This window comes from Lipotes vexillifer, unplaced genomic scaffold, assembly GCF_000442215.2.
Source record: "Lipotes vexillifer unplaced genomic scaffold, Lipotes_vexillifer_v1.1 scaffold521, whole genome shotgun sequence".
Classification (NCBI taxonomy): Eukaryota; Metazoa; Chordata; class Mammalia; order Artiodactyla; family Lipotidae; genus Lipotes; species Lipotes vexillifer.
The window spans coordinates 821,074-845,126 of NW_006778737.1; the positions used below are offsets into that span (position 1 = coordinate 821,074).

General features: G+C 41.9%; 1 protein-coding gene and 1 pseudogene across 2 annotated transcripts in view; both read right to left on the bottom strand.

The window, feature by feature from the left end:
- Window position 1: 1 nt before the first annotated feature.
- The window catches only part of ARHGEF3 (Rho guanine nucleotide exchange factor 3), a 66,170-nt gene continuing 42,118 nt past the window's right edge, over window positions 2–24,053 (bottom strand). Inside the window, exons 4-10 of one of the 2 annotated variants that reach the window (XM_007451761.1) lie at window positions 21,918–21,980; window positions 19,678–19,774; window positions 19,445–19,521; window positions 14,531–14,788; window positions 7,701–7,871; window positions 3,189–3,375; window positions 2–1,198 (exon numbers count right to left, since the gene is read on the bottom strand). In XM_007451761.1, the coding sequence (XP_007451823.1) occupies window positions 846–1,198; window positions 3,189–3,375; window positions 7,701–7,871; window positions 14,531–14,788; window positions 19,445–19,521; window positions 19,678–19,774; window positions 21,918–21,980 (1,206 nt within the window). In that variant the 3' untranslated portion in view covers window positions 2–845. The remainder of the gene's footprint in view (window positions 1,199–3,188; window positions 3,376–7,700; window positions 7,872–14,530; window positions 14,789–19,444; window positions 19,522–19,677; window positions 19,775–21,917; window positions 21,981–24,053) is intronic. The other variant, XM_007451762.1, reaches the window with a different exon arrangement.
- LOC103083843 (CCAAT/enhancer-binding protein gamma pseudogene) lies at window positions 5,112–5,556 on the bottom strand (annotated as a pseudogene).

Here is a 24,053-nt window from a genome sequence, read left to right on the forward strand (position 1 = left end):
CGAGTAGGCCTAAGCAGATGAAACAAAGAGAAGATGGGTCTTTTTGCTATCCTGCCAGGTTTTCCCAGGCCCTTTGAGTTATATTATGATATTTTAGGCTAGAAATGGCTCTTTAAGGCCAGCCAGCATCCATGGCAGAGACCTTCTGATGCAATGCACATTTCAGTTCAAGATTCAGAGCTGACAGTGGTTTTTGCGTTGATCCTTTTAAGGTCAGACTCTTATTTCATGTCCTAATAGATTATTGCATCAAATTTGTACTGGATGAAATTGCAAGGTCAAGACAGTGCTTCTTCCTTTGTAAAATTAAACCTTCAGAATCCCCAGGGATGTTTTCATGCTTTTTGGTTGGATGACATTGAACCAATTTAACTTGAAACACTGATCTTTCCCGTTTCTCCTTCAAATGCCATCATGATACACAAGTAACTTCCTCATGCCCTGTTTTCAAGGCCCTTTAAATTTCATGCCTTCAGCTACCCTGTCAAAGAGCCAGAAAAGCACTAGAGAAACATGGAAGGACCCTTTAATCTACATGAAACAGTAGTTTAGAGATTGTTTTCTTTCTGTTTTTTAAAATCCAGCAGGACAAGTGAAAGTAACTTGTTCAAGTACTTCTCCATCCATCCAGACACTTGTGAAATACAACACAGGGTAACAGTTGCCACAGATTCCAGCTGACACAGACTGGCAGTTACAGTACTAGGGACAAAAAAGTACAGACAGGACTGGGTCAACACAGTCACAAAAGTATTAAAAAGTGCTTCTCCAAACCGTTCCATGTGTGGAATGCAAATACTGTACAGGTAAGACACAGGACTACTTCCAGGAAGTACATGCTTCTGTCAGACGTTGCTTTCAACATGCCTGCTATCCCCACAGGAAGAGCCTGTCTGTTCCATGCGTTCACAGTCAAGGCTGACCTCACTTGTGTCCATGCTACAATCCGATTCACTGTCCGATTGGTCCATCTGCTCAAGTTTTGTTTCTCCCTGTGGCTCCCTGCTCCCGGTGGTGGGATCTAGGAATGGTCCCTCGGAGTCAAGGACCCCAGCCTGCCCTGCAGCACACAGAACTGTTTCTTTGGCTTGACGAATACAGTTGAGCCACTGCTGTTTGTTGAAGGTGTCATTGGCTTGTAATGAGTGGGTCTGACTTTGGGATCCATTTTTGAAACTTACTCTGAAGAAGTTTTTAACTAGAAATGAAAAACACATGAGAAAAAAGGTCAATGGACAGGTATTTCCTCAGGCCAAAAATAACACATGTGATGACACTAACCCCCAGTACCCACGGCAGAGATCACTAATTGATTACTAAATGTGCTCTACTGATCTAGGAATGGCTCAGCTCCACCCTGCGGCCTCCATCAATCAACAGGTGTTGACACAGGTCTGGCACTCAGTTGTTCTCGGAAGCTAGTAAATCAGTACGGAACAACTATGTCTTGTGTTTCAGGGGACCCCAGAGTACTGGGTACCAAACCTGGCTGCATATCAAAATCCCCCAAGAGCATGTTAAAAATACAGATCCCGGGGTCCTACCCTTAGAGATTCAGATTCAGTAGGTCTGAGGTGGGCCTGGGAATCTGTAATTTCAACAACTGCCCCAAGCTAGAGCTTTTTCAAGTTTAAGAAGCTCTTTGTAACATCAAACAGGCCCAAGACCCTCCACATGATAGTACTTGCATATTTAGTATCTGATGATTGAGAAGGTATGTAAAGACTCTTATAAGTTTGGTTTCATTTTAAAATGACATTTTAATAATAACTGCAACAGGAGCTCTGTGCATTTTTTTTTTTAATTTTCTATTTATTTATATTCTTTTGGCTGTGCTACGTGGCTTATGGGATCTTAATTCCATGACCAGATACTGAACCCAGGTCTTGGCAGTGAAAGTGTGGAGTTCTAACCACTGGACCGCCAGGGAATTCCTGGAGCTATGTGCATTTAAAAAATGGTAGCGCAAAATATGGAAGACATTTGATTTAGTTTAGTAACAACATTAACTGTCATTTAATGGGCCCCGTGTGCCACATGCACGTGGTTCACAGAAGTGTCTGTGCTCAGTCAGTCCCCGTGCACGATCCCTGTAGCCAACAGACTGGCTTCAGATAAATTCAGGCTCCAGTCTTTGCTGTGGCGCAAATGCCTTAACTCCCCTACGTCTCAGTTTCTTTATTTGTAAAATGGGGAAAACAAAGAGAATCTACCTTAGATGGTTATTATGAGGGATAAATATAATAATACATGTAAGTGCTTATACAATGCCTGGCACATAGTCAGTACTTGAGAGACGTAAGTGCTACTACTACTACTAGTACTACCACTGGGGCAGAGGGACTGGTGAGTAGGTAAGAGGCAGTATACATGAATTACTTTTACAATATGATGCCAATGTTAACCTAAGAGGCTCAAATGTTACTTGCTCAAAGGAGACCCCCCTGACCATTTCATCTTAAACATACCTCCTATTGCTATCCCTCTCTATTCCCTTACTGGGTTTTAGTTTTCTTAAGGTACCTGGATTATTTATTTGTTTCTCAAATAACCTCTACCTCCTCCATCACAATGTAAGTTCCACAGGGCTTCCAAGGAATTGAATTGTTTGGTTCCCTAGTGTATATCAGTGCCTGGCACAGTGCTTGACACATAGGAGACACTAGATAGACGCTGCTATCTAAGCTTCTTTTGGTTAATTCCTTTGTTTATTAAGTCTCAAGTTAGAGAAGCCCATTAGAGTAATTACAGATAAACCCTCAGCCCAGTTGATCACAGTTATGTCTCTTTAGAGACAAGTCTGCCAGCTTAACTACAAAAACCCACCGTTACACAACTGTAATCACAAAGGGACCATCTGGCCTTAAGAATGCTTTTATCCAGTGGAAGGAGTCAGAGTAAGGGAGCTTAAGGGGCACCAGTTATATGCAGACAGGTCAACTTGTAGTGTCTTACTTAATCCTTATAACAATCCTATGAAGTAGGTATGCATGTATCCCCACTTTGCAGATGGGAAACTAAGGCTCAAAGAGGTTGAGTAAGGTTACACAACCAGTAAGTGATGAAAGAAAACTGGAATGCAGTTTGACTTCAAGGCCATAGCTCTTCTCTTTTCACCAGGCAGCCATTCCCTCCAAACCACCACGACCAAAGACGTTCAACAGGTCAAAATGGACAGCCATCCATACTTCTCTCATTGTTGCTGAACGCCCCACGCAGGGAGCCGCCCAGCCTCACTTCTCCGTCCTGCAGGTCTTCCAGCAGGAGGTCCTTCACGGGGATGGGCTGCCGGTACAACTGGTAGCAGAGCTGCTCGTTGTGGGTGACAGCCCGAGTGATCACAAGTACTTCTTGGAACAGGAAAACGTGTAGTTTCTGGAAGAAAAGAATCCACAGGATTCCCCTAAGCAATAATCTAATGAGTAGTTGATAAGTGGACCTCTGTGGATAAGAGGTCCCTAGGTACCAGGTTCACACTGGCCTATGAACTTCTAGGCTCAAATCTACCTCTGGGAGAACAGCAGTTGGGGGTTGGACACATTTCCAGATGCATCCATTGCCTTTCCTATGGGAGCGCCTCCCTAGGGCCCCACTGAAGAAGGCCTTTCTGCCTACAGACACCTGCAGCCAGGTCTGCCCGCTGCAGTGGCGTTCTTCACACTGCAATTCACAACCTGTGCAGATATATACAGCCTTATAGGAACATTTTTTAAAAAAAAAGGAGAGAGAGAAACCCCATAGAATGAAGAGGGTAATGAAGGAAAATAAGTTAGTGCTCTCGGGCTTTGGTTTATTGTATCCAATACAATTCTAAGAGATCACAATGAATAACAGTCCATAAAGGATGAGACTGACATATCAGAGCCTAATATTAACGTTTGCTTCTCAAACCCATAAAACACTTGTTCCTTCAACCACTGAGCTGATTATTAGCTTCATCCAGGCATCCCAGCTCGGAACACAGCCCATTCCCGAGGAAACCAGAGCATGCTGCTGTAGCCACAAAGAAAGACAATCAAACAAGTTGTCCTTCTCGGTTAAGTTCATAAGAACCTCGGTTCTCTGAAGAGGTTGTGCTTAAAATGCTGATGATTGATGTGTGTGTTGTTGGCAAAAAAAGAATCTCAAAAATAAAGGCTTGTCTCAAACCACATTATAAAAGCAATTTTGCTGAGTGGAGCTGGGGTAAATTGGCTCCGTTCAACTCTAAGTGCCAGACTCTTCCCGCAGGTTGGAAATGCTTAGGAGGTGAAGAGAGACGATCCATGACTTTGCAGCTAGATTCTGGTTTTCCAGTGGCAATATTTGGGAATGTCAGCCTTAGGGTCTGAAAGCGGAGACCAGAAGAGTAGGGCTGAAAATTCACATTAGAATCTTGATTTGGGGTCGGGGAAGCACATTCAGCATTATCAGATAGTTTTAGATTTGGAAGAAAAGATACTTGCAGATCATCTACCCGCACCCTGCCACAGACGGATGGATGGACAGACACACACACACATACATACACACACATCAAAAACTGCAGAAACTGAAGCTCAACTAAATGTTGGCTTGTGGACACACAAACGATGACGGTTCTGTATTGGTGTGTGTTTGCGGTGGGGGCAGGTTTGAAGACCGAAAAACAGAGTAAAGCACAAAATAACCAAGTTAAGGGCTTTTTTTTGGTGTGGGTGGTGGGGATGGCAAAAGAGAATATTAAGACTTTTCTTTTGGAGGTTAGGGAGGGGAGGGGCTAGTCACTGTTCTACGTACTAAAAATAATCAGAGATTTTTACACTGTTTCTACTTCTATCACTCTTTCTTTTTGTTTTTTTTTGGGGGGGGGAAGTAAGGATTTATTAAGAACATCAAGCTCCAGGGCATTTTTTTTTTTTACCATATACCTTTAAAAATGCTTTTTATCCCCAGAAAAATCCTTATCATTTAAAACCAGATATTCAAATTACATGGCTAACATTTTTAGCTAATCAACTCTTCAGCGCTGATCCTAGAAAACCTTCAATGGATCTTTGAATAACAGAGATTCAGCCCCTGATACGAGTAGTGTAGTTAGTCACACCTTTAAAGTTCAAGCCACAAGTTGTCACGTTTGAAAGAGGTGAGGTCTACCGTCCTGCATTATCAGAATTTGTCGTATTTTCAGTGCTACTGGGTTGCACGTTATCTGCGAGGTTGCGTGCATGCTCAAGAAATAAATCAGTATACTTAATTCCTTAGTCAGCAATTTAATTTTTGCTTCCAACAGTTCATTCTCTTCCTTGAGCTGATTCACTCTCTGCAGCGTATCCTGCGCGTTCTGCTTGCTTTTCAACTGGTTCTTTTTCACTGCCATGTTGTTCCTCTCTCTGCGCTGACGATACTCATCACTGCTGCGATCCATGGGCAAACTCTTTTTGCTCTGCTTGCCTGGAGGCACAGCTTTGCCTCCGCCCCCAGGGCCGGTGGGCACCAGCTGAGGAACCTGCTATAAGCCGCTGGCATGAGCCTGAGTATGGATGACACTTATTCCGTTCACGCCCGGGTACTGTTCTGCTGGGATACCTTGCTCATTTGGGCACGCTCCCTTGTCAATACAGAACAAGTAGAAATGAGGACAAGGTGATCAATGGTTTGATCTGCCAAGAAATCTTCATATGTACCTACGCCTCCAGGCCGCCCCTCCCCAAGCAGCCTCCACTCCCAGAGGCCCTGCACGGCGTGGCCTGACCCGACCCAGGCCTCACGGTCCGCCAGTCCTACTTCTACCACTCTTCTAGACAAGGTAGGCACTTTGAACTCAGATTGTCTGGGCAACTTTAAAAAATATCCCTGGGCTTCCCGGGTGGCGCAGTGGTTGAGAGTCCGCCTGCCGATGCAGGGGACGCGGGTTCGTGCCCCGGTCCGGGAAGATCCCACATGCCGCGGAGCGGCTGGGCCCGTGAGCCATGGCCGCTGAGCCTGCGCGTCTGGAGCCTGTGCTCCACAACGGGAGAGGCCACAACAGTGAGAGGCCCGCATACCGCAAAAAAAAAAAAAGTAAATAAATAAATAAAAATCCCTTATTTGTGATGTTCACTGAGAATTCCTCTTCTTAGTCGCAGCTCCTTCCTGCCCTCAAACTGTTGAGATTTTTTTCCTGACTCAGGACTTTATTCATAATGACTTTTTTTCCGCTCCGCGGCATGTGGGATCTTCCCGGGCCGGGGCATGAACCTGTGTCCCCTGCATCGGCAGGCGGACTCTCAACCACTGTGCCACCAGGGAAGCCCCAGAATGACTTTTACAATTCTACTGGGGACAAACAAACAAAAACAAATCCCCTCACCCCAACTAAAATCTTTGTTCTCAAAAATCTATCTGCCTGAAACATGAACTAGACAGAGTTCATCCTTAACGCCCTGGGCACATCCAGCAAGAGGGTCTCAGTCCCTGACTGATGGACAGAAACAGAACAGGCCCTCATTCTGTGGGGTGATGCATCTTCCTATTTCCCACAGGGCTTCTGAGAAAGAATGTTCAAGGAGCCAGAGCAACAGCCATCAGAAGTCTACCAGTGCTTTTCAGATATCAGCAAAAAGCAGAATGCAGCTGTCTGGCAATCAGTAACTCCCTAGTCAAACAGAAACACTTCTTCAAGCAGCGGCCTGTGACAGGTCTCAAAACCTTTGTTGCAACATCAGCTGGTTAGATCTACAGCAGCACTGATAATGGGTGCTGTGACATGCCCTCAGTGATTTCAAATAACATTTCCAAGCCTGCCCATAAATGCCACTTTACAGTCCAGGTCAGAAGGGCATCCCCTGAATCATCAAAGCTTATTAAGAGTTTTCAATCTAGTTATGGCTTTCATTCTACGGGTTGGCTAGATACTGAAGATGAAACACAAAAGTAGTGGAGACTGTCTTTCTCAATGCTGAAATTTAAATATATATTATATATAATAAAGTTTATATATTACATAAAATACATGTTATATATAATATATAAAAATTATATATATATTATATATTAGCATTAATTTCTACTGCTATATATAAAAATAGCCTGGTGAGTTGAATATTTTAAAAAATAAATTTATTTTATTATTTTTTATTTTAGGGTGCATTTGGTCTTCGTAGCTGTGCGCGGGCTTTCTCTACTTGCGGGGAGCAGGGGCTACTCTTCGTTGCGGTGCATGGGCTTCTCATTGTGGTGGCTTCTCTTGTTGCGGAGCACAGGCTCTAGGCACGTGGGCTTTAGTAGTTGTGGCACGTGGGCTCAGTAGTTGTGGTTCGCGGGCTCTAGAGAGCAGGCTCAGTAGTTGTGGCGCATGGGCTTAGCTGCTCCATGGCATGTGGGATCTTCCCGGACCAGGGCACCAACCCGTGTCCCCTGCATTGGCAGGTGGATTCTTAACCACTGCACCACCAGGGAAGCCGTGTATTTGTTTTCAAAGGTCATGACCGAACAAAAGCAAAAGCTGGCAACTCTATGTTGGTTTCCAAAATTTTTCTGAATATATACTGGTCATGAAATTTTATATATATATAATAAAATATAAAAATATATTTAAAAACTATATGATCCTATGATATAAAAGATACTGGGAAAGCAACTTTTGTCTAAAAAATGTGACCCTGGTTAGGGAATGCATAGTAACAGGAGGCTCAGTATCAAGTGGATTAAGCATTTGGGGAGGCCCAGGATGAGATTACTGAAAGAGAGTAACTACTCACCACACCCCGGTTGTTCTTCAGTTCGCCATGACAACACAGCACCTTTGAGCTGTCAATCAGGGAGTCTTTCTGGCCTTCCTCCAAGTAAAGAAGTCGCTCTTTATAATAACGGCATTCAGATTCTCCAGTCTTGGTGTTGATTTCTGCCACGATTCCCTGAATGATGTTTATCTGTGAAAACAAAAAGAAAATATGGGGAAAGTCAGCAAACCATTCACACCAACAAGGCCCAGGTACTCAGCCTAGAAAGTCACTAAGATACACTTGGATCTAATTCTGAGATCATGTTATCTAAGTTGCTGCTTTGGGAAAAGGGAAAAATAAATAAATGCTTTTAATATACTGTATCTATCCATCCATACACCATCTATACATGTACACATATAAATACATACAACATATATTCATTTGTATACACACACATATTTGTATTATATATAAAACTAATGTTGATGCATAATTTTATATGAGTGAAAGAGATATGAGGTATTGATTTCAATGTGCAGGACTTTTAATCACTAAGCTCTATATTTGCACATTTCTTAAAACATGCTCACAATGTTAAAAATGTAGGCATTCAAAAAATGTGGCCAAGGGGAGGAAGAGTAGAATGTAATAGTCTAGAAAAGGGATTGGGTTGTCCTTCGGGATTTGAAACCCAGTTTCAAGGTCTCTCTACGTGCACTTAATCTAACCTACAAACAATATTTGCAAATTGGGTGTGAATAAATGGTTTGAATATCTTTTTAGTGACAAAACATAAATGATTTATGAAAGAGAACTAGGAATGGAAACAAAGGACACTAGGAGTAAGAATGGGGACAATTTGTCTATATACACTCAGGCCATACCTACAGCACACGTGAGTAAATCAGGGGTAGAGGGATTTCAGAGCAATGGTGGATGCATTATTGTTTTTGTTTTTTTGCTTCTTTTGGCCAGGCCGCTCGGCTTGTGGGATCTTAGTTCCCTGACCAGGGACTGAACCCAGGTCCTCTGAAAGTGAGGAGTCCTAACCACTGGACCACCAGGGAATTCCCTGCATTATTGTTAAATTCAAAATGAAGCAAAACACAACAACAAGAGTACAACGCTGAGACATGTTCAGTAAGCATTTATTCCAATGTAGTGTTGTTCTATAACATGAACAGTACATCTAAAAGTTAGAAAATTCTAGAAAACAAAGGAGCAAGAAATTAGTTGAGTAAAAACTCAGTGACACCAATCCAAGGCAAAGTAATGACTTCTTCACCAGAATCCTCTGTCCCCTAATAGTGAAAAGACCAACAGTCCCATCTTTCTTCTGCTGGTATTAACGGAAAAGAACGTAACAGATGAGAAATGTCAGTAAGGCCTCTTCTTGGTCACATCTACTTAATGGAAAAACAAACCAGTCTCTGAAAAGCAAGGTTTTAAAAGAGGCTTTTACTCAGTGAAAAGCTACCAGACCTTGTGTTCAAGTGGTAGTGCATTCTAAGATTGTTAAGTGATGATTTTTCACTTGCCTTCTGCCCAAAGCACCTGGATAAAAACTTCTACCCAGAAAAAAGAAAAAAAAAAATACGGGGCTTCCCTGGTGGCACAGTAGTTGAGAGTCTGCCTGCCGATGCAGGGGACAGGGGTTTGTGCCCTGGTCCAGGAGGATGCCACATGCCATGGAGCGGCTGGGCCCGTAGGCCATGGCCGCTGAGCCTGTGCGTCTGGAGCCTGTACTCCACAGCAGGAGAGGCCGCAACAGTGAGGGGCCTGCATACTGCAGAAAAACCCCCAAAAAACAAAAAAACACCTTCTACCCAGTTATAACCTTGGCATTTCCATGCAAGTTTGATAGAAGATCTTACAGCTTTGAGCTGAAGTCTAGTGACTGCATCCTATGGACAGAGGCATAATCTCTACACCTTTGTAGCTACTAAGAGTTTCAAAGATCATTTATTTACTCTTTTCTCTATTTCCTGAATTTGGATGGTAGCACTACTTTGATAATTTAAAAAAAAAACATTATTTTTAAAAATACAGGCTCTTTATGTCATAAAAGAATTTTTTTGGTCTTTGATGTCAACCTAATGTTTAATATAAGCCCTGTGAAATTAATCTGAGTTTCACTAACACAAAACAAGTAATAAATGGAACACTTTGGTGTACAAACTTTGTTTCTTTTTTCCCCCTTTTGGTTTTCAAAGATGACTAATTATTTACTGTTGCTTTCAAAAACAAACAAACTGGGCTTCCCTGGTGGCGCAGCGGTTGGGAGTCTGCTTGCCGATGCAGGGGACACGGGTTCGTGCCCCGGTCCGGGAAGATCCCACATGCCGTGGAGTGGCTGGGCCCGTGGGCCATGGCCGCTGAGCCTGCGCGTCCGCGACGGGAGAGGCCGCAGGAGTGAGAGGCCCGCGTACCCCAAAAAACAAACAAACAAAAAAAAACAAGAAATTTCACAAAATATTCTAAAGCTATGACTCATCCTTCAAATTAATTCAATTAATGCTTGTTGAGCATCTGTTCAGTGTCAGACTAGATGGTGTCATTCAAAGAAATGAGACAGGGTTGCTGCCCTCAAGAAGCTTAAAATATATGGGAGGTATCTGAGCAATTGTTTTATGTCTACCTTACCTTTCTACTTTACTACATTTTTAATATGTAGTGAAATCCATACTTTTTCCTTGTTTTTAATAATTAAAAAATTGTTTTTCATTTATTTTTTGGCTGTGTTGGGTTTCGTTGCTGCATGTGGACTTTCTCTAGTTGCCGAGAGCAGGGGCTACTCCTTGTTGCGGTGCATGGGCTTCTCATTGCAGTGGCTTCTCTTGTTGCAGAGCATGGGCTCTAGAGCACGCGGGCTTCAGTAGATGCGGTGCATGGGCTCAGTAGTTGCGGCACACAGGCTCTAGAGCGCAGGCTCAGTAGTTGTGGTGCATGGGCTTAGTTGCTCCAAGGCATGTGGGATCTTCCTGGACCAGGGATCAAATGCGTGTCCCCTGCATTGGCAGGTAGATTCTTAACCACTGAGCCACCAGGGAAGTCTCTCCTTGCTTTTAAAGACCTTTGTGGGGCTTCCCATGTACCTAGAGCCCGTGCTCCGCAACAAGACAAGCCACCACGAGAAGCCCGCACACCGCAACGAACATAGCCCCTGCTCGCTGCAACTAGAGAAAGCATGCGTATAGCAACGAAGACCCAACGCAGCCAAAGAAAAACAACAACAACAACAACAAAAAACACCTTTGCGTTAACTGCTGTGGTTCATCTTATCTGCTATTACTAGGTGTACCCGGGCAGCTGGAATTAATCAGTACTTGAGTCAATTTTCTGAATTTCCTACAGGTATCCAGGAAACCAGAAGGAAGATGTACTGTAGGCATAAAGATATTCATTTCCTAATTTAACCCAGGAACTGAACAGCAGGCATTTCACGTGAAGATTAATAAACTCAAAAGCCACATGGTTCCTTAGGCAGCTATGACTACTCTCAAATGCTGCTTTTCTCTCAGGTGTTTGAAAAAATAAAAAGAGACAAAAGAATGGAAACAATTGGTGTTATTCCATATTCTATGTCTATATTTATCATAGTAACTCAGGGTTTGCTTTCATTTATTGAAAATATTATTTCGTATTTATATTGACCTGTATACCATGAACTAATCCACCTGCATACCACGTCTAATCTCTCTGCACTGCTTCTTGAGAGGAATTTATTTTGCAGAATTGCAGAGAGGAATAAAGTTACATATAGCAGACTGTCAACAGCAAACAGTCATGGTAGTTGTGCATTTAAATTAAATTCATTGTTGCATCTCTCATTTGGGTTCAAACTGAAGGGCAGGGGCTGGTAAAGGAAGATGATAAAAGATACCCATAACAGAACACGGATTAAACCCACACATGCTGGAATCGTCATCCTCAAAGTAGAATCTGAAGGTCCTGTCTGTCTAGTCCCTTGTGCAGTAATATCATCTACTTGTTGGCTCCCAACATGGACCAAGAATAGCAGCCTTCACTGCTGTTGCATCAAAAGCAGGACTGTTCTTCCCATTGATTCCAGTGATATTTTTTTAAGGAATTGGAACAATGGCAGGCAGAGGGAAGAGATGGTCTGCAGGATCATTTTCTGGCTGAAACAATCCTTAGAATTTAAAACATTAAACAACCAGATCTGGAATATATGAATATCCAAAGTTCTATTTTAAGATGTTCTCTTTGCAGGGAAATTTCTATCAACCCTCCAAAATACTATTAAGAAATTCTAATACAGAAGTGGTAGTTTACCCACTACATTAAAAGCAAGACCTTTCTTTAGATCTAATCATAAGACTGAATGCTTGGTGCAGGAGCAATTTACTTAAGAGTTCCCTGATTTTTCCCTTTTCATAGGTGGAAAATTTATTCAGGGCACATATAAGTCAAGCTACATTGGTATTGTGGATTTTATGGTTATCAAACATTCACAGTGCACTCAGGAGTACAGGGCTAAATATTTCTGTTCATCTAGGGTAATGCCACAGGGATTTTGAAAAGAAGGGGGAAAAACTGCTGTGCCTATATAGTGTAAATGGGCATTTAGAAGGCTTGCTTTGCAGACATTTTCAAATGCAGGTATACCATGCTTCACACATAAATCTGCCTGAATAACTAGGTGCAGATTCAACTTTCTAAAATGGCATCACATTTTATGCACGAGGGAAACTGGTGCATCCTTTCATACTGCAAACAATCATATTCTTATCTGTTTTTAAATTTAAACTTTAGCTCACTGGGTGTTTTTTTAAAACAAAGCATTATTCTTTCATGCTGCATATTAAAAAGAAGAAATCTTTACCGTAAAATTCAGAGCAGGCTTGTTTGCTTCAAAAAAGTAATTATTTAGACTAGTTTGAGCTCCCTGTTGTTCTCATTTCTACAGACCACACACTTGCTGGGATGAAATATGGAGAGGAGGCAATGCTATTCCCAGTAATGAAAACAGACACGATGAAGTGAGATGGGCTTCATCCCTGGTGTCTGCATCCCCCATCATGCTGGACTGGTAGGCTAGTCTGTATGTTGGGCCTGCCAGACACATCAAACACCTCTTGAATCAGAAGAGGGTCTTTCCTTGTTCTTCTCTCTCCCCACACGGACAACTGGCCCAGCTCTGTACCAGTGAGGCCCCTCCACAAAGCCTGGTGGCTAGACAGCTCTCTGCAATTCCAAAGGCAACAGGGGCTTAAAGAAGTAGCCAGGCTTTCAGCTCCATAGGATCATAAAGAAGTGGAAAAGTCATAAGATTTGCAGTCTACACTGACAAGGTTCAGATATCAACTCCATTACTTGCTGGCCCTGGACTTGGGTGAGTTATTTAATGCCCCCAAGCCTGATGTGGAAAAGGAAAATGGCCCTAACATGAACAGGTACCTCACAGATTATTATGAGGATTAAATGAGATACATAACCCATAAGGCAATTACATAAAGTTGATTTACTAGATGTTCACTACATGTCAGCAGGTGTTACTATTATTACTGCTGTTGTTGTTACTACTTACTATTAAGTAAGTTAAGTCTTTCTCTGGGAAGAGATAGGCAGTTTGCTCTACAGGCTCAAGGCTTCTCATTTTCTAATCACCTTTGCATATCACCTTCTGTTTTTGTCCCAGATCCAGGCAGGAAATGAGCTCTTTGAACTGGTCTCTTAGCCTCCATACCCACTGCTGACTCCCTAAGCAGGTTTCCAAGACTGACATCTGGACCACCGCAGCATCCTCCCAGCTTGCTTCCCTGTCCCTAGTCTCCTCTGTCCCCTGTCCTACAGATGAAGAGTAACATGTCCAAGATTACACAGCTGGTCAGTGATGGAGCTGGGATTTGAATGTTGAATCTAAGCTACTCAAAAAACAAAAGCACAACAAAGGAAAAATGTCTCAAATTGATATTTAAAACCCCCTATAACCACTGTGAACCACCACCCTCTGCCCCTTCTCCTGCTGCTTTCTGAGTATCGTCAACCCCAGGCAGACTGATCCATGGCATTCCCTGGCATGACCTGTCCTGTCCTTTCTTCACACCTTTGCCCAGGCCATTTGCTCCTTGGGCCTGTCATCTCCTGTGCCCTGCCCCACAGAGCACCACAATCAGAACTGAGCTCTCTGGGCAGAATGCTCATAGTTCACCAAAGTCTCACAACATGGACCCCATTTTTCCTGGTATTCCATTGCTGCTACGGAAGAATCTGTATTTCCCAAACCACCCAGCCCCATACTCAGTACAGTTGCTGGGGAGTAGGTTTTGACTAGTCTGCATGTTTCAATCTGGGGCCAAGGAGAGCTGGGTCTTAAATGGGTGTTGACTTCACAAATGGGCTTTGGTAAAAGGTAAAAGGCAACTCTCATTTGCTAACTAAACAAAGCTATTCAATTTAAAATCTCCACAGAGATCTTAACCCTCACATTCGGCAACTGTAACAAACAGATTATAGAGTTACCTATATAGAATCAAGAAATTTTAGAATTAAAGGGACTTTAGAGTGAAGCAAGCTGGGAGGATGCTGCGGTGGTCCAGATGTGCAGTCTTGGAAACCTGCTTAGGGAGTCAGCAGTGGGTATGGAGGCTAAGAGACCAGTTCAAAGAGCTCATTTCCTGCCTGGATCTGGGACAAAAACAGAAGGTGATATGCAAAGGTGATTAGAAAATCAGAAGCACTTTATAGATTATGAATAGTGCTGATTTGCAAAATCAAAACATGGTTAATGTCAGAGCCAAGCCTGTAACCCAAGATTCCTGAGTCCTGGTACCCAGGGACCCTTCATCTTCTAGCCATTGGGGAAAACAACAAGAGAAGACAGAAAGAAACAAACTCACAGCTTCTTCCAGGTGCTGCTGATCCGGATTATCATTTGGTGTGTGCCTCAAGATTTCTCGAAGAAGCAGAGGGTATTTCACCAGACGGCTCCTTGGAATATCAAGGAAATTCCAGAGATCTAGTTTGCGGCTAAAGGGGGATTCTAAACATCGCTGTAGGAAATCTTGAACTCGGTGATCTTGTTTTTTGTGGTCCAGCAGAGCTTTGGCAGCTACTTGATTGCTGCAGTAGCTGTCGTAGGAGCTGAGACAAGGCAGCTAAGAAAGGAACATTAAAAGAGGGTTGGAGCATTAAAATAATTGTGCTCTGAAGCTACATGCTAACATCACTCAGTGGGACTGAACAAAACCTAACTGGTCTCCAGGGCTGGCCAACATTCCTTTACCTAGATGGCTGGAGGAGACAGAAATGGAATCTTTAAAATGGCAGGCAATGGATAGTTCTTTAAGCTCCTGCTTGCTTGCACAAAGTTATTTTCTTAGTGGCATGTTTACTTTCTTGATTGTTAACACCTCAATAATTTGTTTGCATTTCTGCCAATCTAAGCTAGACACAAGAGAACTGGAATTACTGTATATGCACACAATTCAGAATTTTCCTAAACTGGAATTATTGCATATGCATACAGAATTGTCCTAAACTTTCAAAAGTATCTGGTGAGAGGAAAGTCTCCTATATTTCTTAAAATACGGGTTCTTTTAGAATTGTTAATAAGAAACTAATATAGAAGACTTAGTGGCTCAAAAAGAAAGGAGTCAGACTCCACAGCCCAGCCCTTTGCATGGCCCAGTGCAAGCACCTCTACATTAGTTTTAATGTACCTGATTCCAAGGTGGACCAAATATAAAGAACTCCAAGAAGTTAAAGCAAAAGTATAATTACTAAAAAATTAGATGCAGAAAGCATTTAGAAACATCTTTTAAATCAGTCACATGGTGCAAACAAGGAGTCAGAGACTCAGTGAAAGCACTGCTCATCTCCCTTTTCCACTCCTCCCTATGACAGCATCCTAATGCACGGGTAGTCAGCTTCCAGAAAGTCACTGGAGGCAATAAAATGCAGCCAATGGCTCTGCTGTGTTTGCTTCTCTCCCTGGACTAGGAAGCCGCTTTTACCATAACACCTGCTCTGTGGAGGGATTCATTACAAGACAGTGGCAAGAGGGTCTTTCATTTCTGCATCTTTAGTACTGTGCAATGGGCCTAGTGTACAATAAACATTCAAAGTCTGTATTCTGAATGAACAAATGAAAGAATGTTTAATGGATTACCAGGTTAGGTAATATTTGATGGTTTGTGAACACAGCTTAAAAATAAGTTGTGGCAGCATCTGAACAGTGGGTCAAAGTTTAACTATTCTGCTACTTCTTTTATACCTTTCTTTGAAATTACTTTCTCAGTGACTGAAACCAAACAAGATACCATGAAACTAATGTTCTAAAAGTTCACTGTTGGGCTTCCCTGGTGGCGCAGTGGTTGGGAGTCCACCTGCCGATGCAGGGGACACGGGTTCGTGCCCCGGTCCGGGAAGATCCCACATGCCGCGGAGCGGCTAGGCCCGGGGGCCATGGCTGCTGAGCCTGCGTGTCCGGAGCCTGTGCTCCGCAACGGGAGAGGCTACAACAGTGAGAGGCTCGCGTACCGCAAAAAAAAAAAAAAAAAGTTCACTGTTGAGTTTAACATTCTTTGGAAATGCCTACCTTCTTTACATGTTATTAAAAACCTCTATTTGTGTTAAAAAGAATTACAGAAATTCTTTTCTCAATGTTATATTTGAAAGTAATGATAATTGGTGCTTACACACACAGACACACACACACACACACGCACGCACAAACAGCCTGGATGTGTAATGTTTAAAAGTTCACTGTCGATTTAACATTCCTTGGAAATGTCTACGTTCCTTACATGTTATTTTTAAAAACCCTTCTATTTGTGTTAAAAAGAGCTACAGAAATTCTTTCTTCAATGTTGTATTTGAAAGTAATGATGATTGGTACTACACACACACACACACACACACACACACACACACACACTCCGGATGTGGCGCTGTGGCTTGTAATTTAGATCTTCAGAATTAATTAAAAAGAGACTCAGCCCCTCTTATTTTCATTTCCACTTCCTGGCTTTTTAAAAAGACCTGGAAATGCCCAATGTTTTCATTATGGAGAAACAAATCAGTAGTAACCATCAGATGTAAACTAGAAAGGAACCCCAGCCACACGGCCGCTTGCGGTCCAATGGGCCATTATGTTCTCTGATCCTGCCGCCTCTGCTGCCATGGCAACCAAATCTGGCTCTGGTCCTGTGTTCACTGCTCACAGGGTGCTCATTTCCTGAGCATAACCTGAAAAGCTATCTGGTTCAGCCCACTGGCTAGAAAAAGCCACAGGTGACCTTTAACTAGATAGGGAATGAAGAATATACACATCTTGGTTCCAAAATACGCTGTGATAACTCAGTAGTTAAGAGGACAGACTCTGGAACCAGGGAGTATCATGTTCAAAGCCTAACTCAGACAGTTAATAGTCAGGTGACCCTTCAGAAGCCTCAGTTTCCCCACTTACAAAATGCACATAATAATGTCCTCTTTTAGTGAGATACTGCGATATGGCAGGTAGAAAGTGTAACAAGAGCTTGGCTCCTGGTTAAGAATCAGTAAGTAATAGCTATTATTAATATTATTATTATTTAACCCTAGAATATTTTCATTGAAGAAACTGTGGTTGAGAGAAACAAAACTACTTGCTCAGCTGGAGACAAAACCAGTCTGAAATGCGTTTGGCCTCCCCACCACCCTCGAAAGCTCTGAACTATTCACCATCTCTTTAAGTAGACTATCAAGAATTTCTAAGGGAAACTCTCAGCCTTTTTTTTTAAGAAATTCTTTCTATCTTCCTAACATGAAAAGTGATAGAGCAAATGTAGTTTTTTGCTTCCGTGTACCCTGCCTCTCTCTTTGGAATGAAAATTTAATGAGAACCCAAATTAACATGAGAACTTGCTGCCTTGGAGACCTGATAAATTACCTCATTACTGAAAAAACGTTAGCATGAAGATGTCACTTGGGAAGTTGTTTCTCTGTGAGAAGGGGAGGCTTATGAGAACAGGCCAACCTATGGTTACTGATCCTCAGTAATGAGGGTGGTTCCCTGAAAAAACCCCACCACTCTGTTTAAGGTCTTCAAAGTAACTGATTCATTGTAAGGTCAAAAGGACTGGCCAGGGCTATCTCACTTGGGAAACTCACTTGTTTAAAAGGTTTTTTTTTTTTTTTTCACTTTTTTCCTTTGGGGGGAAAAAAAGCAATTTTTCATGGGTTGAATGGGCTCTGACTTTTCTCATTCAAAGTCCACTAAGATGTTTATTTTGTTCTGTTAAAAAGACCAGAACTCAAACAGATGTACCCCTTGGTTTACAATTCCCACTCACATGGACACATCTGCAGTTAAAAGAGGGAAAACATTTAACTGCCCATCGGTCCTGATGAATAAGGACCGTTTCTCATGAGGTCTGGTAACAGTGGGCCAGTTGTTTAGTTTTAGGCTACTCTTCAAGCTGCAAGTTCCCATTTGATATGGGAAGTGTCCAGATAGCAACGGACCGGCATGGTCAAACTTCTTTGGGGTATGTACAGAAAATGACTGCAAAATCTACCCCCATATTAAACTAATTTCCTAATGAATTGCATTTATTTCAGGAAAAAAATTAGTAACAAGGCAAATGCGTTCATTTTTGCTTCTGGCATAAACTGATAATTTGTATACGACGTCTGAGGAAACCTTGTAGTTCTACATTGCCATCTTGTCAAAAACAGAGGGGTCACCATGCTATTCTGGAGTTGTGCCCTCACTCCCACCAAAGCAATCCACAGACTGAGGAAGTTTAAGAAAGATTGAGGCAGACTCTCTCTTCTCATTACACTTCCTCTGTCTCCAGCTGGCTAACTCTCTTTAGAGAAATTTATCTGTGGGCTAATGAAGTTAAGACATCTAACATGCCTCATAATAAAATCAAAGTCAAAAATGTAAGATGAATGATCTCTCCTGAATTATTAAGGCACGTTTTCTAAATTATTCATCTTACAACATTACCTGCCTTTCAGATACCTTTGGGATATTTCAGCCTCAGTGCTAAAATTGACTCCTGAACTAACGTGGAGCAGGGGTGGAACACTCAAGGACTCACAGAAGGAAACAGAAATGCATAATAGGGAGTGGTGGGGACTGTGGCAAAATAGAGAGCGCATGCCTTGTCTAAAATAAATTACAACTGAACAACCACGTTATGCACTCAATACAACACCAGTTCAGCCCCAGAACCATAAATTAGAACCCGTAACCTAAAGTCACAGGTGATTTATTCAATTAGGAAAGGGTATGGATTATATTGGGATAAAGATCAGCATAATAACCAGCTCTCCTAAGAAGTTACTTAGGATCAGATATATGCTAAACACTAACAACATTTATGAAATGACATTTGACCATAAGAGTTTTTTTGGGTAGCATGAATAAAAGCTTTCTTAGTGATGGACAGGAAGCTGTACATAAATTTTTACTAGAATAAAAAATGTAATAATTATATTTGTAATTGGCCTGATGTGAATATTAACTAGTTTTACTTTCTTTAATGGGAAACTAGTAACAATTTCACGTGTGCCTTTACTTCTTTTATTGTACAAAGGCCATGTTATCTTTAAATGCAGTACATTTATAATAATAAGAAAATTGTTTCCATGCTTTGAGGAGATAAAGGCTAAATGTAATGATAAATTTTACTAGAAATTTGCTATTTTAATTTTTTCTGATGTGAAACCAGTGTTTGCCAATAAAACGAGTCTCGCTAAAATGAAGCTCCATCTACATCACTGAAATTTATCTTCAATCAAGACCAGAGAACTTTTCTTACCCAGCCCACAAGGATGGGGCCGACGTGCTCAGTTGAGCCATCGGGCTTCCGTACATCTCGAAGCTGACTAAGGAGGTCTGGTAAAAAAACAAAGAGAATGCTTATTTTGTTAGGCATTCAAATATGAACAGGGCTGGGAGATTTTGGGTTACTCAGATTATTACATAACCATGACTTGTTATAAGACAACTCAAGGCTACAAGTCAAGACTCATTCTGGGAACAAAATTATACCTTCGTGTAGAGGAATCAGGGAGTCCAGTGTTCCAAAAATTTGATTCAACTCTTGTTCTGTCATTATGGAGAGTTTCAGCATGGGGTCATGATAGGCCTGCACAAGAAGGGCAAGAGATGGAGGCAAACATTTAAAATCAGAGGAAGTAAGTTGTTAATGTAAATGCCTTCTGAGAGGCCCTACGCAATGACAAAATATTTGGCTCTCCCCACGACTTCTCCCATAATGCTGCACAAACAGCAGATGGGTGTGGTTGGAGCAGATGAGAATCCAGCATTGCCTTGAGCCTTTTGTGGTTGTTGATAAACCAAAGCAGATTTTTTTAAAGCTTCTTTTTTTTAAATTCTAGTATATCTTACATCTCGGCAAGGGCACAAATCCTAAGTATAGCACAGATTTGATTTGTATAATGTTTTAAAAATTAACTTTATTGAAGGTCTAGCAGCTTGAAAAACTCCCACTTTATACAAAATTAGTTACTAGCAGGTTATTTTTCAATTAGTCCATATTTAAACTAATTAAAGGAAGGGGAAAAAAATGGTGCTTGGTATCCTTTACTATGGATTTGAAGCAAAGAGGGCAAAATCTCTGCCAATCTTATTACCTCTTATTAATGACAATTAAAACACATGAACACATAAATATACCCAGGGCACTGCAATAGAATACAAACACTCAGACCGCACAGTCCCTGCCTTGAAGGAGTTTTATAAAGCTAATTGGGAAGATTAAAAAAAAAAAAAAAGGCACGGAAAATTAAATATATGTGTAAAAAATAGTTCAAGATTAAAAATAGGACAGTTATCACACTGCAGCAAAAATTCATCAAATCATAACTGCTCTAGAGGATCGGAGAATTAGAGGTAGAATGGCTAAGGGAGAATTTAAAGATGAGCTGCTTGGCATAGAGAAGGAGGCGGTAAATACTGTTGAAGAATGTACTGAGACTTGAGTTTGCTTCTGGAAGATAGGTGGATATGGATGGTTGAAAGGTAAGGGAAGGGTTTCCAGGAAGGTAGGACCAGCAAAGCAAAGGATAGAAGTGAAAAAGGGAAATCTTGATGCAGGAAGGAGGAGTTGGACTTATGACCAGCAAGATGTCTCCCAGAGTTAAATGTTTTCTTTTCTTTTTTTTAATTAATTTTATTTATTTATTTTTGGCTTCGCTGGGTCTTCATTGCTGCGCACGGGCTTTCTTTAGTTGTGGCGAGCAGGGGCTATTCTTCGTTGAGGTGCACCGGCTTCTCATCGCGGTGGCTTCTCTTGTTGCAGAGCACAGGCTCCAGGAGCACAGGCTCAGTAGTTGTGGCGCATGGGGTTAGTCGCTCCACGGCACGTGGGATCTTCCCCGAACCAGGGCTCGAACCCGTGTCCCCCTGCATTTGCAGGTGGATTCTTAACCACGGCGCCACCAGGGAAGCCCCTAAATGCCTTCTTTGTCCTCCCCACCTTCCTCCTCCTCAGCCCTGCCCCAAACTCAGTTTCTTGGCTGCTTCCAAGAAAAGCTTGGATAGCCATTTCTCAGGAATGCTACAGATGGGATAAAGTTGGACTAAGGACATTAGCATAAAGTTGGACTAAGGACACTTAAAAGAAGGGAAGTATCTTTCCAACCCTCTGATTTTTCAAGGAGGCTGTTAGTATCAGATGAAGGATTCTGGATTTTACCCTCCATGGGGGTCAGTGGAATGGAAAGGTTTTTGAGGAAGGCTGTTGTCAAGACTATACAGACTACAAGGCGTGAATTTCCTCTCCCTTCCCACACACAAAGTGATTAAAAACAAGTTTCCATATAAAAGACTCTAACTTACATGATAGTGTGCAGTTGCCTCAATGAACCACTTTACCCACTTTCGGGATTCAAATGACTTTCTAAGACGTGGCTCCAGTTTCAGATGACTACACACTCTCTCCCAGGGATGAAGGGGACCTGCATGTGAGACTTCTAGGACAATGAAATGCATGTGAAGCCAGGCCTGATGATCACTTTCTGATTAAACTGAAGTATTCTTTGAGGTGCGTCAGAGACATGCAGAGGAGAACCCCTAAGGGTGCCAGGTCTAGAGCCTTCCTGCTTTGAGACATTTTCCCCACTACTTGGTTTGTAGGTTCTTCTCAATTTTTGATGACCTGTCTTAGTCATAGAATGAGTACTAATAAAACACAATCTTAGAACTGTGAAATTACTCAGAGGAAAAAAGCAAGAGGTGACTCAAAGGACCACTGGATTCAAATGTACCTTTTTTGCCAATTTCAGGTCCTCTATTAAATCTTCCTCTCCTTGAGAAAGCTCAAAGATGGCCTGCAAGGAAAGGTAAAACACATTTACTGAACTTTCCTTTCATTTTTGAGACCAAATTCAACTGATGCTCAAAGCCCCCAATCTATTTATTTCTTAAGGATTTTTAAAGGATTCTTAAAAAGTTAAATTGACCTGAAAGCAACTGCATCTAGTGGCTAAAACCTACAAAGAAAAGATTTTGCAAAACTTCTGTGTAATGTGCCTGTTTGTTTGTGGGAGAAAGAGTTTCCACATATGTTTCTAATCCAACAAGTCATATTTCATTTAAAGAATTGTGATGCAGCTGAACAAGATGGAACTATTTTAGGTAAAATAATTAGAGGCTGAGCCATGGATTCCATGTCTCTTTTGTGAGTGGCAATCATAATAAATGACTCGGGGTCTGTTCTCAGTGATGGACGTGGAATTATTATTAATTGGGCCATCACAATTTGTCTTCCTTCTATTCAAGAGAAGGTAAAATCTCAACAGAAAGCTATTCCCATCAGCCACTTGTCTTAAGGCTGTGTTGCAGGAAGAATCCGATATTTTATCACTCTAGATGTCTGGTGAAGTTAATTCATTCTAACTTACTTCTTGGCCCCGCACTGCACAATAAATAAAGTTACAGGAGCTGGCTGTGTGCAAGAGTGTGTAAATGGACGCAATGATTTGCTTCTATTAAGCCATCATAATTTAAGAGCAATGATGTGCAGAACAGTCTTTCTCTCTCACCTGACAGTCTCAACTGTTGGCAAACTTTATGTTATTAAAGAACTACTTGCCTGTGGTGACTACTACATTTCTTTCAGGCCAGAGGGAAGAGGTGAGCAGGCTTGGAGAACACCTCCATCCCTGGGGTTGGTGGAGAGCAGGGCAATGAATGTGCTCCCTGGCCCAGCAGGCAGAGGCAGAACACTGCGCTGGAGGACAGTGCATGGTGACCCCTCTCAAGGCCCCCAGTAAAGCTTCCATGTCATGCCCTCCTGGTACTCTACTTTGTTTAACCTTTTATTTTGAAATAATTAGACTCACATGAGAAGTTACAAAAATAATACAGAGAGGTCCTGCATAGCCATTACTCAGCTTCCTCCAATGGTGGCAACTTACATAACTACAGAGCATTATCAAAACGAGGACATGGGTGGTTGCAATACAATTAAATATTTTTACTCGGACCTTCCTCAGATTTCCTTGTATGTCTGTTTTACCAGAGCACAATGTGGCCCCCAAGAGGGGAAAACCACAGAACCCACACTGGGATACACCACAGTCAGGTGTCTGTGGAGGGGGGTGGGCAGCACAGTGTCACTGTGAAGACCATGGGATTTGGTTCACTGCTCCAGCTCTGTAACTTTCTAGGTGGGTGACCTCGTGTTCACTGTACTTTAGTAATCTCTTCATCTGCAGAATCAATCCCCCCCTCCTTCCTTCCTTCCCACTGTACAAGTTACATATGCACACTATTACACAGAAAAGTATAAAGAGGAAAATTTTAAATTATCCACAGTATCATTTGTTAACCACTGTTAAGATTTTGCCGTATTTCTCCAAATGATTTTTTCAGTGTACATATTATTTTTTAATTATTTATTCATTTTTTAATAGACGAACATTGACATGGTTCAAAATTTATAGTGTAGGAATGGGCACATGGTGAAAACTTCCCTCTCACCTCCTCTCCTTCTCACCACCCAGTTCCCCTCTCAGGAAGCAACAATGTTACCAGCTCCTTACATGTCCTTTCAGAAATATTTTATGCCTCTATAAGCAAATGTGCGAGCGCGCGCGCGCGCACACACACACACACACACACACACACACACATTTTTACTTTTTTTACATAAATGGTAGCATACTATACCACCCTATTTTGTGCCTTGCTTTATTCACCTAGCCATACATACATATCATCACTTCTCGTGTTTCTATAGTTACAGAATGTATGCACATTCACTATGGAACTAGGACCTGGTAATAGATGTTCAGGTTCTTTCTGGCACTATTGTAAACATTACTGTGATGAATAACCTTACACGTGCATCTTTTCATCTGTGTACAAGTATGCCTGGCAGATAAAGTCCTAGAAAAGAA